The sequence below is a fragment of the Camellia sinensis genome, chromosome 2 (assembly GCF_055761805.1).
Source record: "Camellia sinensis isolate YWXY chromosome 2, ASM5576180v1, whole genome shotgun sequence".
In the NCBI taxonomy this organism is placed as follows: domain Eukaryota; kingdom Viridiplantae; phylum Streptophyta; class Magnoliopsida; order Ericales; family Theaceae; genus Camellia; species Camellia sinensis.
In genome coordinates, this window is record NC_138962.1 from 22,206,278 (window position 1) to 22,223,889 (window position 17,612).

At 37.2% G+C, this 17,612-nt stretch overlaps 1 protein-coding gene across 1 annotated transcript; it reads left to right on the forward strand.

The window, feature by feature from the left end:
- Positions 1–10,672: 10,672 nt before the first annotated feature.
- ADC1 (arginine decarboxylase 1) lies at positions 10,673–13,786 on the forward strand. The gene has a single exon (XM_028248840.2). It carries the CDS (start codon positions 11,388–11,390, stop codon positions 13,500–13,502), a length of 2,115 nt encoding a protein of 704 aa, XP_028104641.2. The 5' UTR covers positions 10,673–11,387; the 3' UTR covers positions 13,503–13,786.
- Positions 13,787–17,612: the final 3,826 nt, after the last annotated feature.

The following is a 17,612-nucleotide window of genomic DNA, read 5'->3' on the forward strand; positions in this document are numbered from 1 at the left end:
CATCCTTCTCTGCAATGCAGATTTGGTTATAACCAGAATGTCCATCCATCATAGATAAAATCTGGTGCCCTGCTGAATTGTCCACAAATAAGTCTACTATGGGCATAGGGTACTCATCTTTTGGAGTTGCCAAATTCAGGTTCCTAAAATCAATGCACACCCTCATTATACCATTCTTTTTAATCACAGGCACAATATTGGATAGCCATTCAACACACTTGGCTGTTCTAATAAAGCCTGCCTTAAGGAGCCTAAAAATTTTCTTCTTAACCTTCTGAATCACTTCTGGACTCATCCTTATTGGCTTTTGCTTGTATGGCTTGAAATTAGGTCTCATAGGGAGTCTATGTTCCACTAATGACCTATCCAATCCTGGCAGTTCATTATAAGACCATGCAAAACAATCTTTATATCTTTTTAAGACTACCAATAATTGGTCTCTGTCAAAAGTACTTAACCAAGCACTGATATAAGTGGGTTGCTATGCAGAACCTTCCCCTAAATTAACTTCTTCTAAGGGGTCTTGTACTTGAGAACTTACTGATGCTTCTTCCTTTATTTCTTCTAGCTTTGAAGTAATTTTTTTGCTTTGTTTTGCTTCCATTTTTCCCGGTTCAACATCTTTGTCTTCTTCCTCATAGACAAAGTTTGTCCATAAGGCTTCTTCTTCCTGTATCTCCTGGACTTTTGTTTCGATATCCAACCCACAGTATTTATCAAAGGCCAAAAACCTGACCTGTTGCTGCTCCTGCTTACAGCCAACTACCATGGCTTCTTTCTCTCGCTCTTGAACCTTCTGGACTATTGATTTTATGTCCAATACTGAGAACTTAGCTAAAGCCAAAGATCTGGCTTCCTGGGTTTCATTTTTTTGCGTACAACCAGGCATCATTGTCATCATTAGTGACAAATTCTTCATCAGTACTTGCCTGGACTAAGTGCTTAAGGTGTGCTAATTCCTCATCAGCCGTCACTTCGACTAATCCATTAGGCTTTCTCAGTATACTGAGTGGTGTTACTCCTTCAATATACAATTTGGCCTCTGCAAAGTCAGCACAAGCTATAAAGGGTTGAGGGTCTGCATTGATCTCCTCTGTCTTCCCATTGCATAAGGCCATAATTATCTTCTGATGTAAAGAGAAAGGCACACATTTGTTGGCGTGGATCAAATCCCTGCCAAGTAAAGCATTATACTTAGCATTACTATCAATAACAAAGAATGCAATCATGCAATCTCTGGTCCCCACACTCAGGTTAATGGGTAAAATACCCTGAGCCATCTGCTTATCCCCAGCGAAGCCAGCAATGGTTGTGCTGGTTGGAATTAGTCTGGGATTCCTTTTTTCTAGTTTATTCAAAGAAGATTTATGAAGTAGGTTCACTGCTGCACCATTGTCCACCAATACCCGGCTCATTTGTATCCTATCGAAAAAGGCCTTGATATACAAGGGTTTGACATGCTGTGTCATGGATGTTATAGGATACTCAAAAGGATATGAGAGGTTAATTCTTACTTCTTCACTCTCATCTTCAGTTTCCATTGGTGTAGTTATCTCAGACTCATCTTGAATCATGTTAGCTTGTGAGTCCTCACTAGAAACTGGAATGGGGTCAATCTCTTGACCTTCTTGGTTTCCATCCTTAGCCTGGAACTCTTGTGGCAGTATATGTACCATATTTACTGATACTGGAGGAAATGAGCCGAATTGAACCGTCGGCTGATCTTGTTTCTTTTCCAAGCTAACTTGTTCAGTTACCTCAGAAGTATCCTCCATACTACACTCTGGAACTTCAGTATTAATAACTTCCTTCGAATGGCCTGTTACTGCTGGTTTCTTGACCAAAAATGTTTGTTCAGCCATGAAGGCTTCAAACATCTCCTCATCGACCATTTTTTTCCTCTGGCCTAGGCCAAGTTCTCCTTTCGCTTCACTGTCACTTTCCATCAAAGCTTTCTCAAGACCTGCTAAGCTGGATCTTTCCTTGGCTTTTAGTTCAGAGTGAACTTTAGCCAACTGCTCTTTGCTGACACTTTTTCTATTCTGAGGAGTCGATTTTGGACTATGGTCCAATTTTGGACTTTCTCTTTCTTCTGTCTAGCCTTTTGGCTGGGCCATTGAAGAACTTTCCCCACTCTCCTTCAGATCCTTCTGGTATTGAGTGTACCTTCGTTGGATCTTCCTTCTTTGGGACCTAGAAATTATTGGAACCATATTTGGTTCCTTTGTTTTTGGGTGCTTCAGCAACACTCAATTATTTGAAGCCACCAAGGGAGGTCTAACCATTCTACCCTGGTCCCCAACAACATTTCTCTGGGTAAGCATTTCCCTGGGTTTGTTCTGCATCACAAACCAATCTGGAACCCCAGGTACCTATGAACCCACTAGCTTAGTTGATGAACTAGCTCTTTCTACCTTTGAGGCTAGCTTCGAAGCTGCCTGTGAAGGACCTTGCTTGGCCCTGCCCCCTTATCTTGGGCCTAACTCAGGCCTTCCATGAGGGTGGCTGTTGTCCATCTTGTGTGAGACTAGTCTATGAGGCCAATCTCTGTCTCTGATTCCATACCTTGAGCCCACTTCAGGTCTCCTCCTATGATAATTGCCCCCCATTCTGTAATAGTTGGGTAGTCTAACCTCATGTAGAGGTCTCTTGCCCTTGGAATGTACTTGAGTGGCTGTTGGTCCAGCCAAGAATGGCTCCTGTCCAGGACTAGTTGGGTATGGCCTTTTGTTATAAGCAATAGTTGATTTAGGACGTCTCTGCACATCCTTGTAATATAGCTTCCCATCAATCGGAAGCCCTTTCAATCATTTGTAGCTTAACCTGCATCTGAGACACATTCTTTGTATGACAGCTACCTCTAAAGAGTCATCATCGAGTGCCTCTTCATCAGAGTCATCATCGAGTGCCTCTTCATCAGAGTCTTCCCTTTGATCTGCAAAGTCCTGCCCATTCGCTGGTGAACTTCTAGCATCTCTCTTGACAGTGGTCTGACTGGCAACATACATCTACATATTAACCTCTTCCAATTCCTTCAAGGATAAGTTCTGGAAGCCTGGCACAATAACATTGGTTGTGGCTTCTCCAATTTTTGGAAATGGATTAGTGTCAATCCCTATAGCTTTCTCTGCTTTAGTTGGGAATTTTAAACTCCCCATTTTAATTTGTTCTTGGATCCTGTCCCAAAAAACAATATAGCTTTTAGTTGAGTGAGACCAATAATTATGCCATTTACAATACATTATTCATTTAAGCTCTTCTGGAGAAAGAATTTTGACTCATTTTGGTAACTTTAGGAAATTCGTAGCAAGCAAATGAACAAAAATATCATCTGTCTTTGTTAAATCGAAAGAATATTTCCTATGAAGGTCTTTCTTTTTAAACTATTGATCTATTGTAGTGTCTTTATGAATTAACGCTTCACAGATCACAGGCTCCTTTCCTATGATCTCTGGTGCATCAATCTCATAATTAGGATCTCTATAATACGTCTTATATAATGCATTACTTCGATCTTGCTCTTCTTCAAGTAATGACTCATACCTAGACACTTTATAGGTTAATTCCACTAAGTCTCGAAACTCAGTTGAATCAAACTTCTTTCAAAGCCTAAATTCTAAGCCATTTTGAGCCAATCTCACAAATTCAGGCTTTGCCAAAATGACTATACACTTGTTTCGTATTCTTTTAAATCTGGTAATAAATTGAACAGCCTTCTCATCAGGTCTTTAGCTCAACCTTGTCAAGTCTACCATGGAAACTTATGGCTCCGTTTGGAAAAATTGGGCTTGAAATGCTTCTTCCATTTGTTGCCAAGTTTGGATAAAGCCTGGTGTAAGGTTAATATACCATACAAAAGCTACCCCGGTTAGAGAATTTAGAAACAGTCTTAACTTCATGTAATCATTATTGGTAAATTCACCACATTGGGCAATAAACCTAACAATGTGTTCTGCTGTTGACTGATTTCCATTCCCATAAAAAAGAGCAAAATCTGGTGTTCTAAATCCTCTTGGGTATTCATGTACCCTATCTACCCATTCTGGGTATGGTTTCCTATATACAGGAGTTTGAACCCCCCGACCCCTAGGTCCACACATTTTCTTGACAATATCAGCAATTTGGTCCTTATGAACTATATTTTGTGCTTATTGGATTACCACTGGAGGAACAAACATAGGATTTTGTGTAAAATCTTGTGCTTGAGGTCCTCTTGGTCCATAAGGAGGTATATTTGGGACTGGCTGTCCCTGTGATATTGGTTGTTGTTGAGGGTAGGGTTGAACCCTCTGAGCCTGTTTTGCGAAAGGACTGCGAAAGGCAGTGTAATAGAAGGAACATGTGTTGTTTCTCTTCTAATTGCAAGAAATCCTTCCAACCCCCCGAGTGTGAATTCGAATAGAGGATTAGTGAACCCCCTTGCACCAAGTATGGCTTCAAACATGGGATTGGGAATATTCTTACGCCATTTTCTTGTGTTGGCCCAGATCTACCAATTTATATGGCTTCACTGTTAGATAATGAGGCATTTTAGTTTATCATAAGTCTCGAAAAAGACTCATATCAAGACTGAGGTGCTGGTCTTTCAGAATTTTGACCATTAGTATATTCATTGCTTTGCATAAACTATTTATCTCTAGCCAATCTTTACTGAGGGATATTTAAATTTTCCTCTATATGCCTTGTGTTAGTTAGTTGATGGGTATTCATCCGATCTATAAAGGATATTGCCCATCTTTCCATTGTGTTCATTAACTGCTGTCCCATGGCATCTACTAGGCCTCCCCATGGATTCATTAGCTGAGTAGGTGAAACAGTGGATGGTCCAATTCCATGGCCTCGTCCAATATTTTGAACATGTGGTACTTGCTCCAAAGTGCTGGTCTGTTCAACCATAGATTCTGATCAGACAAGTACTTCCACAGGATGTGTTATCATATTATCCTTTGGATTAGGTATCTCTACCTCTCCTTCTACACCTTCTTCCAGGCGTTCATTTTCTCCTTGTCTCCTACGTCTAGCCATTTCAATTTGTCTCACCGAGCATGTCAAAAATATATGTTGGCTTTTGAAAGTTAGTTTTGTAATTTTAAGCGTGCCAGTAAGGATCAATCAGTCCTTACAGAAGATTAATTGCCAACCAATTATCAGACGATTGTATTTCAGTTCTTTCAGCCTCAATGAAGAGGACTTTTACTGGTGGCTTGTTTAAGAGAATTTAATAAACAACAATTAAATGAGGAACAATTGCAGCATTTCATTAAGTAAAAATGAAAAACTTACAATAATCCGATCCAGCCTTGTAGAGGTTTACAACAACAAACTACTCGAAACAACTCCTATGAATAAAGTACAGTACAAGAATTTGAAGTACAGAAATGTAAAAAGCAAGAAATGTAAAAACTAGAAGGAAAATAAAGTAGATAAAACTGGTTTCTGGATCTGAGTGTGTGTTTTATTCTAGAGCCTTCTCTGTTATTTATACTTCTCAATGATAACCGTCGAAATGAACTTCTAACCGTTGAAACATCCTTCCATGATTGCTGATCATGCTCTCTCATAGTTAGCCCCACTACGCCATGTCCGCAGTTAGGCTTCCCTCTTGATTTTGAATTTAAATAGATGAGTAACCATCAAGCCACGTCATCTTGCATCTCTTTCCTGATTTAGTGCTATGCAGATCCACAATAACCAATGCTAACTGCAACGTGTATGATTGCGATTGGATATTCGAATTGTCTTCATGTATTGTCCTCATCCTGCCACGTGTTAAATTGTGATTGGCCTGTACAAAATATGTAGCCAACAGTAACATTTTAATGTAATACACTAAAAAACTCCTTGGTGTGCTTTTCCCAAACATAGCACTCAAAAAAAATCTTTGGTGTACTTTTTTCTAAATATAACAACATAACACTAAAAAAAAACTTTTTAGTGTACTATTTTCCAAATGTAACGTTTCAATGTAATACACAAAAAAATTCTTAGTGTACTTTTTCCAAACGTAACACTCCAATTAGTGTAATCCTAAACGTAACACTTCAATGCAACATATTCTAATATAACACACAAAAGCACAAAAAACACAAAAAAAAACTCTTTAGTGTACTTTTTTCAAATGCAACATTCACAGTTTAAAATTATACATTTGTCTAAAACTCACTAAGGAATATTTATACTCCTTTTAGAATGGTTTGAATAATCTCACATTTTTCGTTTTTAGTATTACATTCTTGTTTTTTTGTGTGTTACATTAGAATGTTGCATTAAAGAATTTTTTTAGAATATTATATTAGAGTGTTACATTTGAAAAAAATACACTACGATTTTTTTTTTTTTTTTTGTGTTACATTAGAGTGTTACACTAAAAAGTTTTTTTGAGTGTTATATTAGAGTGTTATATTTGAGACAATACACTAAGAAATTTTTTTGTGTGTTACATTAGAGTGTTAATTATTATTATTATTATTATTATTATTATTTGTGTATTACATTAGAGTGTTAATTAAAGAGTTTTTTTGGAATGTCATATTGGAGTGTTATGTTTGAAAAAAAAAGTACAAAAAAAAGATTTTTTATGTGTTATATTAGAGTATTACATTAAGATTTTTTTTTTTTTGAGTATTACATTGGAGTATTACGTTTGAGTGTTACATTGGAGTATTACAGTTTGAAATTATACATTTGACCAAAACTTACAAAGTAATTTTTGTAATCCTTTTGAAATATTTGAAGAATCTCACATCCTTTTGGAATGTTTGAAAAATATCATATTTTAAGTCATTTTTATATTTCTTTTGAAATTTTTTTCAAATAAAAAATATTTTTGTATAAAAATTCATCCCAAATTTAATTTTCATATATTATGTACCTTACTTTTCTAGCACAAAAGGCAAAAAGAAAAGGAATATAATATAAATAAAGGTATAACCGTAAATTTAATTTTTAAATAATATATTAAATCTACATTTTTAAAATTAATGAAATTAATTGGTCTATAAAAAAAAAATTTAAGACTAAATAAATTATCATTTATAAGTAAATTTTCCTTAATAATCATCTAACTAAGTGAGAGAATTTTTTATTTTTATCATTTTTTTGTTCCATCATCAAACCCCTCTATCCAAACAGGGAGCAGAGTTTTTACTTTTTCATACCTAACACTTGTAACGTATATCCGAAATGAATCAGCCTTGTCTGTTTCTCTTTTAGTACACCTATCAGGAATCTACGTTAGAAGACGAGTCCCAACGAACCCATCATGACGTGGCAAAATCAGACACAGTTAAGGTTCGTTTAACTTAACGTAAAATATATTTTTTACTCATTTTTCAATATTTTATTAGATAAAAAATAAGTAAAATATCATATTATTTTTAAAAAATAATTTATTTTTAAAATTTTCATAAATTAATTTTTACAAAATTAATTCCCACTGATTATATTATTAACACATCTAAGTATTTTCAAATAAATATTTTAACTCACTAAAAAATCATAAATAAAATTTTGTTAAATCAAAATTTCTCCTAAAAAATATATATATATTTTTATTTCAAATGCCAATCAAACGTTAAAAAATAAAAGTAAAATCTTTTTTTTACATAAAATATTTTACGTCGAAATAAATGGAACCTAAATAGAAATGATTTGGAGAATAATCTAAGGAAACGTTATTTGGTGGTCTTAGGGTACGATCACATAAGTCTTCAAAAACTTTGTGATTGAAAGAGAATGTGAGATTCATAATTTTATGTTGAATGATTAAATAATAGCAAGAGATATGATGTATAATAATTGGTGAGAAACATGCACAAATAGTACCCGTGGAACACTAAATATTCTTTCTAACCTAATGTAGTCCTTCAATTAGATTTTTTATTGGTTAAAATAATAAAATTTATTATTATTATTGTATTATTATTGAACAAAAATTACCACATGAATGAATGCCTATTCAATAGTCTTCTATTCTTTCTCAATTTATTTTTTTTAATTTTTTAAAGATTTGTAATTATTAAATCTTTACCATCGATTAAACACACTAACATAATACTCTTCTGTTAAGTAACAAATGAACAAATGTCCTTTCTGATGATACAGTCCGTCCCGTGTGGATGGGTCAGGCTAGCCCAGGTTCTTCAGGTTTCGGTTTCGGGTGGTGATTCCGTCAAATGACCTGCAAGCAAGTCCAAAGGGGAACGGGGTAGTCCCCCAGTGAACCCTCCGGCGAGAGAATTAGTCGAGGAAAAACAGGAAAATGTAGGGGAGAAGATGGAGAGATAAAAAGCTTAACCTTATTTTTGTGCTTCTCTTGTTGCTTATATCCTTTGGTAATCATTTCACTGTCCTTTGTAACGTGCCCCCTTTCCGCCGAAAGCCTGTGCCGTAGCTTACCTTGTTCAGGGTGAGGGGGCTCTGTTCCGACGGAGAGGTGTTGTCGTAATAAATGCTGTGATGGGCTGCATTAATGGTGATGTGTTGTGGCAATAACTCTGCAGATCTTTGTCTGCTGATGTGGCCTGTGTCTCATCTGCCATGTGTCCGAATGCCCTTAGCCCTCCACATCCAGGTGGACTCCAGCTGTCCTGGGCTTTGCCAATCAAGTTATGCTATGGATCCGAAGCGATGGGTTCGGGGCGGTTTGCCGTGGGCTGTATGCCTCGTGGGCCTGTCCATGTCACTTTCTAAATGAAATAGAGCAATGTTTCTGCACCATCAAATAACTTCTCATAGTTAGGTGTTTGCAGATTAATTTGAAAAATGTTAGGCACCTCGACAGTTTTATTAAATGTCTTATATAGGTGTGAGACTCATATATTATGTGAGTCATATACCTACATAAGACTTATAATTAAAAATTTAATAAATTTTTGAGATTTCTAACTTTACTTTTAACATTTCTCTAATTTTTTATTAAAAAATAATTTAACAATTTATAGCGTCTTTTCAAGTCAAAATTCGGATTCCAAACAAGGCTTAGAGAGAAACTTCGCCGCACTTTCCCAACACACAACATATCGTCATTCTATCGCGAGAAATAGAAATAAACCAATGAAACCTGGAGATGAGGAATCTCACACCGAAAATCGGGCCCACACACACAAAACACACACAAGCCACGCGGCAACCCGACGCTGATTCACTCCAAGAAAGAATCTCAAGAGTCAAGACCCAACCCAACTACCAATGAAAACACAAATACACTAGAATTGAAAACCAAAATTTAATAATTACAATTATAAAAAAGAAAAGTATATTTAAATAACTCAAAAATAATTATAATTTGAATAATACTATGATGACCTTCTTTGTGTATTTATTAGATTTATTATTTCATTTTTCACAATTACATTAGTTGTATAGATCATACTATTCATTAGTATTTCTCTAAAAAGATAGTAATTGAAACATGATTTTCGTAATTTTATAAAAGTGCAAGTAACTCTATATCCGTGAAAGTTGTGACGTTATAGTCTATTTGTTCAAACTTGCACGTCCATTAGAAGTATAATTATTTATAGAATAATGTTGGGATTTCTTTTCTTTTTTTGTTTTGGTAAATTATGATTTTGATAATTGATATTTCAAAGTATTCATACAATTGTCTGCGATATTGGATCCCTCGAGCATTATCATAAAGTTTTTGCTTAATACCTAAAGGAACGACATGATAAATAAACAAGCCGCCTTCTCTCAAGCTTCCTTTGTTGGTTAGTAGATCAGCACAACCATTTGCTTCGTGATATACATGTTTTATTTCCACCACTTCCGGTTGGTTCATAAGGCACCAGCAGTCATGAACAAAATTACTAAGTTGATGGTGATATGTAGTATTGCCCATAATGAGGTGTGTTGACTGTTAATGCATCTATTTCAACATCAATATTTCTAATGTTGAGGTCAAGTACTAGTTGAAAGACATCTCTAAGTGCCTGTTTGGCAGAAATTATTTACAGCTTATTTCAGCTTTCAGTTTAATTTAAGTTATTTTGATGTGTTTGGTTTAGCTTATAGCTTATAGCTTATAGCTTATAACTTTGTGGAAGTCAGAAATCAGCTTATTCTTTGAGTGGGGCAGGAGATGCTTTAAGAATAAGCTGGAAATCAGCTTAAGCTGAAAGTTATAAGCTATAAGCTGTTTAGGCATAAGCTATAAGTACTTTCCCACAGCTCTACCAAACAGGGCTTAAGTCCCTATAATTCAGCTGCAACACTAGAAGAACTAGCAATTTTATGAGTGAACCCAACAACCCATTTGCCTATGGTATCCTTGATGAGACCACCAGCTGAGGTAGGTCCAAGGCTACCTTTGGTCACACCGTTTGTATTGAGTTTGAATCTATTAACACTGGATGGCTTCCAACTAGCAAAGGAGATGAATTGGGTTTTTGTGGAAGGGGGTAAAATTGGATATGAATTGCCAATCATTGGTTTCGGCCACAATAGAGTTGTGGTTGGGGGGGGGGGTTGGGGTCAAAAACAAGTAGAGTTTTGATGTTTCCAATTAGTCTAACAAGAGAGGGAAAAAATTACATCTCAATAACAAGAAGAAGTTTAGGATTTCAAATATTGGACACACTTCCTCTCATGAGTGTGAGACTCATATAAGATCACATGATGTGTGTTTCGTGAAAAAGTACGTACAATATTGATAAAAATACACATGAGAAATTAGAAATTGATATTTAATTAAGAAGTAATACTAGATACTACTCTAAACAAAAAATTATCAAATATTAAAATATTTAAGATTTCCACCTATTTTTGTTAATTAAGCTAAAAAAGTAAATCAGGCTGGGCCACAGCCCAACCCCTCGCCCCCCTATATAAAGGACCTCCGCCTTTCATGCAATTCTCGCAAATTTCACATTGATAAACCGTTCTCTCTAGAACACAATATAACGAAACCCTAGATTACTTTCTCCGATCTTTAATTTTCCTTCCGCCGTTAGGCTTCCGCGAAAGTTTTCCATCAATTTTCTCGCCTTTTCCTGCTACTTTCCCGGCCGTTTCTCTCGTTTCCTTGACCCAGTTGTATCGCTCTTCGTTTTCCTTCGTTTTCGATAACCTCTGTATGGTGAGATTTGTTTTCGTTTCTTAGATTTGCGTTCTCAATTCGTGTTCCTCCATTTTTTTTTTAATCTCACGAGATTTTCTTCTTCTGAGAGCTCGGTGTGGGGATTGTTGTAGTTCGTAAGGGTGAGTTAGGGTTACGTTCTTTTTGCTCCGATCTCTTCTGCTTCTTTTGAGGGGGTAGCCGGGGCTCCGGCCTCGGCGGGTTCTAAAGCCCCCACCTACACACCAAAAACCTAAATTCCGAAACCCAATTCTTTAATTCTTTTTCATCCCATAAAACAGATCGGGGAAGAGAAGAGAAAAAAATCATGCCTGCTGTGGCGTGTTGCTTAGACGCCGCCGTCGCCGGCTACGCCTTTCCCTCTCTTCCCTCGCCGGACCAATTTTCCGGCGTACCTCCGCCACCACCAACCACCATCACCACCACCGCCACCGCCGTTGAGAACCCCCATTGGTCTCCGTCTCACTCAGCTTCTCTCTACAAAATCGATTTATGGGGTGCTCCGTACTTCTCCGTCAACTCCTCCGGCAACATCTCCGTCAAGCCGTTTGGACCCGCCACGCTGCCTCACCAAGAGATCGATCTCTTGAAGGTCGTGAAGAAGGCTTCGGACCGGAAATCGGCCGGCGGACTCGGCTTGCAGCTCCCTCTCATCGTTCGGTTACCGGACGTGTTGAAGAACCGCCTCGAATCCCTTCAATCCGCGTTTGAATTCGCGATCCAATCGCAAGGCTACGAATCGCATTACCAAGGCGTTTATCCTGTGAAATGCAACCAAGACAGGTTCGTGGTTGAAGATATCGTGAAATTCGGGGCGGGTTTCCGATTCGGGTTGGAGGCAGGGTCAAAACCCGAGCTTCTTCTCGCTATGAGCTGTCTCTGCAAGGGAAGCACTGAAGCTCTGTTGGTTTGTAACGGGTTCAAAGATGTTGAGTACATTTCGCTTGCTTTGGTTGCAAGAAAACTAGCTTTGAATACAGTGATTGTGCTTGAGCAAGAAGAAGAGGTTGATTTGGTGATTGATCTGAGCAAAAAGCTCTCTGTGAGGCCAGTCATTGGGGTTAGAGCGAAGCTGAGGACGAAACATTCAGGCCATTTCGGATCGACTTCGGGAGAGAAAGGGAAGTTTGGATTGACAACTACCCAGATTTTGAGGGTTGTGAAGAAGCTTCAACAATCTGGAATGTTAGATTGTTTACAATTACTGCATTTTCATATCGGATCTCAGATACCCACAACCACCTTGCTAGCCGATGGAGTCGGCGAGGCTGCTCAGATCTACTGCGAATTAGTCCGCCTCGGAGCTTCCATGGAAGTCATTGATATTGGTGGCGGACTAGGGATTGATTATGATGGTTCGAAGTCTGGAAAATCTGATATTTCGGTTAGTTATGGGCTTGAAGAGTATGCTGCTGCGGTTGTTCAAGCTGTTCGGTTCGTTTGCGATCGAAAATCGGTGAAGCACCCAGTAATATGCAGCGAAAGTGGTCGAGCAATTGTCTCTCATCATTCCATTTTGATATTCGAAGCTGTTTCGGGTGGAGCATACAATGCGCCGGCGATGAATACTCTCAGCATTCACTACTTCGTGGAGGGGCTCCCGGAGGACTTGTTCGGCGATTATCAGAAGTTGTCTGCGGCTGCAATTCGTGGTGAGTACGATACTTGCTTGCTCTATGCTGATCAGCTTAAGCAGAGATGTGTTGAACAGTTCAAGGAAGGATCTTTGGGTATTGAACAACTCGCTGCTGTTGATGGGTTATGTGAATTGGTCTCAAAGGAGATAGGATTGTCGGATCCAATTCGCACATACCATGTTAATTTATCGGTGTTCACTTCTATTCCTGATTTCTGGGGTATTGGGCAGCTTTTCCCTATCGTTCCGATTCATAGGCTCGACCAAAGGCCGAGCACAAGGGGGATATTGTCGGATTTGACTTGTGACAGTGATGGAAAGATCAACAAATTCATCGGGGGCGAGTCAAGCTTGCCTTTGCACGAATTGGAAGGGGACGGTGGGTTTTCCAGTGGTGGGCGGTACTATTTGGGGATGTTCTTGGGTGGTGCTTATGAGGAAGCGCTCGGGGGAGTTCACAACCTGTTTGGCGGTCCAAGCGTTGTGCGTGTTTTGCAAAGCGATGGACCCCACAGCTTTGCGGTGACGCGTGCAGTGCCTGGACCATCGTGCAGCGATGTGCTCCGTGTGATGCAGCACGAGCCCGAGCTCATGTTTCAGACGCTCAAGCACCGCGCAGAGGAATTTGTGCACGAGGATGATGATGGTATGGCCCATATATCGCTTGCTAGTGGGCTTGCTCGCTCGTTCCACAACATGCCTTACCTTGCCGCGGCTTCTTCATGCTGCTTGACTGCTGATTCTGCCGCCAGTGAGGATGAGCAGTGGTCCTATTGCTGTGCTTGAGATTATTAGTCTTTAGCATCTCTATTGGTGTTTTAGTGGTTCGTTTGTCGTGGAGGTGGTCTGTTTATGAATTTTTTTGTTTTTATTTTCTTGGTTTATTTCCCTTTTGGTTTTCCTGATGAAACAAGATGTAAGAAGCAGGACAAGAGTCTTTTGGGATTTTGTGGAGAAATTGGAATGTGACCGAATATGTCTGTGTAAATTCGGTATCAAATTCCTTCTCTATATATCTTTTTTTTGTGGTAGTTTTCAGTGATTCTGTTCTCTTTTTACTTTCTCTCAAACTTTCTTGTTAGTGCAGTATCTTTAATTGGTTACTTTTAAAAATTATGCTTTATTTATTCAATTGTGATCCTGTGTAGGGCCTTGATAGTTAGAATATTGATTGTGATTATGTCCCCTTGTGCTGAAAAAGAAATGGAAATGGGGTCGACTTCTTTTGTTAAGTTTAGAAAACTAGATTCTGTAATCTCCTTGTCGGGGGTCTCGTGGCATTTTCTCCAGATTCCAGCTTGCGTATTTGACCAAAGATGGGCTCGATTGGACGATCAAAGGGAAAGAAACAGCTAAAAAACGCGTAAACTTAGTGTGCAATAATTTTATGATTGTCACTATTAATTTGAAATACTGTTGGATTGAACAAGAAATGGCATGATTTGTTAAATTGATGAGTTTGTTAAATCTTTTTTGCCTTTTGCTTGAATTTTGAGAATCATGTGATAGTGATTTCAAGTAGAAACAAAAAAAGTATTGGAATTTTGTATTTGGTGCTGTAAAGTAGATTATTGTTGTTTTATCTAAACCACCATCCTTGGTAAGCAAAGGAATAATCTTTTGATTCTTCCTTTTTACTGGACGGACATTTCGTAGCCACAAGTTTGTGGGCTTGGGGCTTATCTGTTGCCTATGCCTCAAAAACATTTTGTGGTGAAAATTGAGTGGATGACACCATGTGAAGAGTGGCAGTTTGTGATTTGTGATTTGTGAGACATGTGAGGGTTGCGATGGTTGATAATTTGTGGAGCTTGGGATCACAATTACAAGATAATGTTATGAATATCAAGAATGGGGACTTGGTTTGAATTGTAGAAGTGTGCGTTTGCCTGGCTACAAATTAATGACGACCTGGTTTTCAATCCTAGGTTGTAAAGAATTCGACTTGTTCTTTTTTAAGATATTTGACTTGAGTTTCTGATTGAAATTTGAACCGTGTTTGGAATCCAATTTATGAATTCTCTATTGTATACAAATGTTGAGATATATATGGAGAGATATGGACAAAATGATGATAATTGACGTTGGCATTTCAATTGTTGTTGTATGGTGTTTTTGCTTGGAGGTTGCACAGATTGATTTTGATGTGTTGGTGGTTGCAGAATGGGACTGCTAGAAGTTTGTGGTTAGATTGATTGAAACATTCATGAACAAAGTCTAGGATTCTTTTAAAACAATTGTCAACAACACCATGAGTGTCCTGTTCAGGGGCTTACATCTCTGGTTTTGAATTTGATCCTGCCATTTTCTATGTCCAATCTGAATGGCTTGTTAGAGTGATTCATGACTACCTTTTTCCTTCTTGATTGAATGCTTCGAGTTTTTATTGTTTTTGTTATACTCTCTCTTTCAGAATATGCTACAGTCTGCCTTATTGTTTACTCTTTTCCTGTTTTAGATGGATATACTTCGATGCTTCAACATGTCATTTAGGCTTCAATTCTATGCATAGGATACTGGTCCTTTCCAAGTAATGGGATAACTGCTTATTTTGTTTGTAGGGGAAAAAACAAAGACTTATGATACTCCAACCATTTGTTTGAGTGAAAAATATTTTGATGGTCTTGTTGCGTCTACCTTCTGCAAAGTGTGAGTCTCCATCTCTATTCTATTCTGTGAAAATCTTGTGTTAGATCTACTCCCAGTACACCTATTAAAAGTAGAAAAGAAAGGAAAAATGAATTCGGGCTTAATTTTTTGATGGAGCTCAATAAGCCCAAATTAAAATTAAGCTCAGCCCCCAAAAAACATGGGCCAAATAAATGGGCTTCAGAGTCGCAACGCTTACTAAAGTCCTCCGCAGGCCTTGTTTGGTTTTGTAGAAGAAAGTTAGTTTTGAGTTATTATTTTTTTTTCTTAACTTGCTTTTGTTTTAGTGAATTTATTTCAAAAAAATTTACAAATATTTAAATTTTAGGTGATCTAAATTTGGTACATTTAAAAAGTAAAAAACTTAACTAAAATATATATATTTTAGATATTTGACTTGGGTTTTTGATTGAAATTTGAATCTTATTTTGAACCCAATTTATGAATTCTCTATTTTATACAAGTGTTGAGATATATATGGAGAGATATGGACAAATGATGATAATTGACATTAGCATTTCAATTGTTGTTGTATTGTGTTTTTGCTTGAGTTGCACACCTTGATTTTGATGTGTTGGTGGTTGCAGAATAAGACTGCTAGAAGTTTGCGGTTAGATTGATTGAAACCTTCATGAACAAAGTCCATGTTTCTTTTAAAACAATTGTCAACACACCATGAGTGTCCTGTTCGTGGGCTTACCCCTCTGGTTTTGAATTTGATCCGACCATTTTCTATGTCAAATCTGCAAGGCTTGTTAAAGTGATTCATGACTACTTTTTTCCTTCATGATTGAATGCTTCAAATTTTTATTGTTTGTTTTATACTCTCTTTCATATAGCAGTGATCACAGCATAAGAGTCATGGGATACGCTACAATCTGCCTTATTGTTTACTCTTTTTCTGTTTTAGATGTATATGCTTCAATGCTTCAACATGTCATTTAGGCTTCAATTCTATGCATAGGATGCTGGTGCTTTCCAAGTAATGGGATAACTGCTTATTTTGGGGTGTTTGGCAAATTGGGTTTTAGCTTTTTTTTTTTTTCTTTTTTTTAAACTAAAATCTATAAAAAGACAAAATAAGTTAAAATAGTTAATTAGATAAATGTTGTTGGTCAATTTTTACTGTATTAAGAATAAATAATATTTGTGTACTTAACAACAAACAGAAGAAATAAAGAAGGAGAGAGACTGTTTGATTACAAAAATCAAACCAGTAAAGAAAATAATATAAAACAATAGATTCTTATTTTGTTACAAAAACAAAATCATAATCTGATAAAAACAAATAAATAAAACAGAAAGTAAATTAATTACTGACCTTATGTATTTATTGAATAAAATTATGATCAAGTCTAGTGTTTAACACTGTATCCTTAAGACAGATTCGTCAACTCCACGGTACTTTCAGATTATGGATGTCTATCTTCAAGGATAAAATGATCAACTATGAATAATAGCAGTATTACAAATTATTCGCACAACGAACACATTTTGTGTTTACACTCTTTCTCACAAGAAAATAATGCAGCAAAAATGCAGAGAGAGCAATGGCAGAATTTGAACGAAAATTCAAGTGAAAAAATCAATTAAGGAACTGCCTATTTATAGATGAAAATGGTGGCTGTTTGGTTTGAATCCAACATGTATGGTACCTGTTCGGATAGATCTAGTTTGAATTTCAAATAGATAAAAAATTATTTTGGGTTTGAATTTGAATAGATTCGGATCTGTTTAGACGGATATGAAATTGTACAGAAATTCTGAAGAGGTGCAAACCAAAATTTAAATTTTATTTCCAACCAGAATTTGAAATAAAAACGGACAGATTTTATTTCCAAACAAATAAAATATTTCTTGCCAAAAAAAATAAGTATTGGGTCGGACAAGTCCAACCCAACCTCATACCACACATCTACGCCTAGGCCCAGCCCAGTTCGCCTGATCGACCGAACGAACGATAGCGCGCGCGCGTGTTTATTTTTTAGTTTAATGGGTCTAGTCCATTTTACCTATAACCTCTCCCTTTTACAAACTTGGGATAACCCTTGAGACCCTCTCCAAATTGAAAACTCAAAGCCTTACAAGCCCACAAAAGTTTGCCCACCAAACCAATATGGGACAAGCCTTTAATTCAAACCTTTAAAGAATTTCCACCAAAACTCCATTTCCATGGAGCTCACTTTGGCTTCAATTTCTTATTCACTCGATAATGGTTTTGAACAACCAAATATACTACGTGAATCA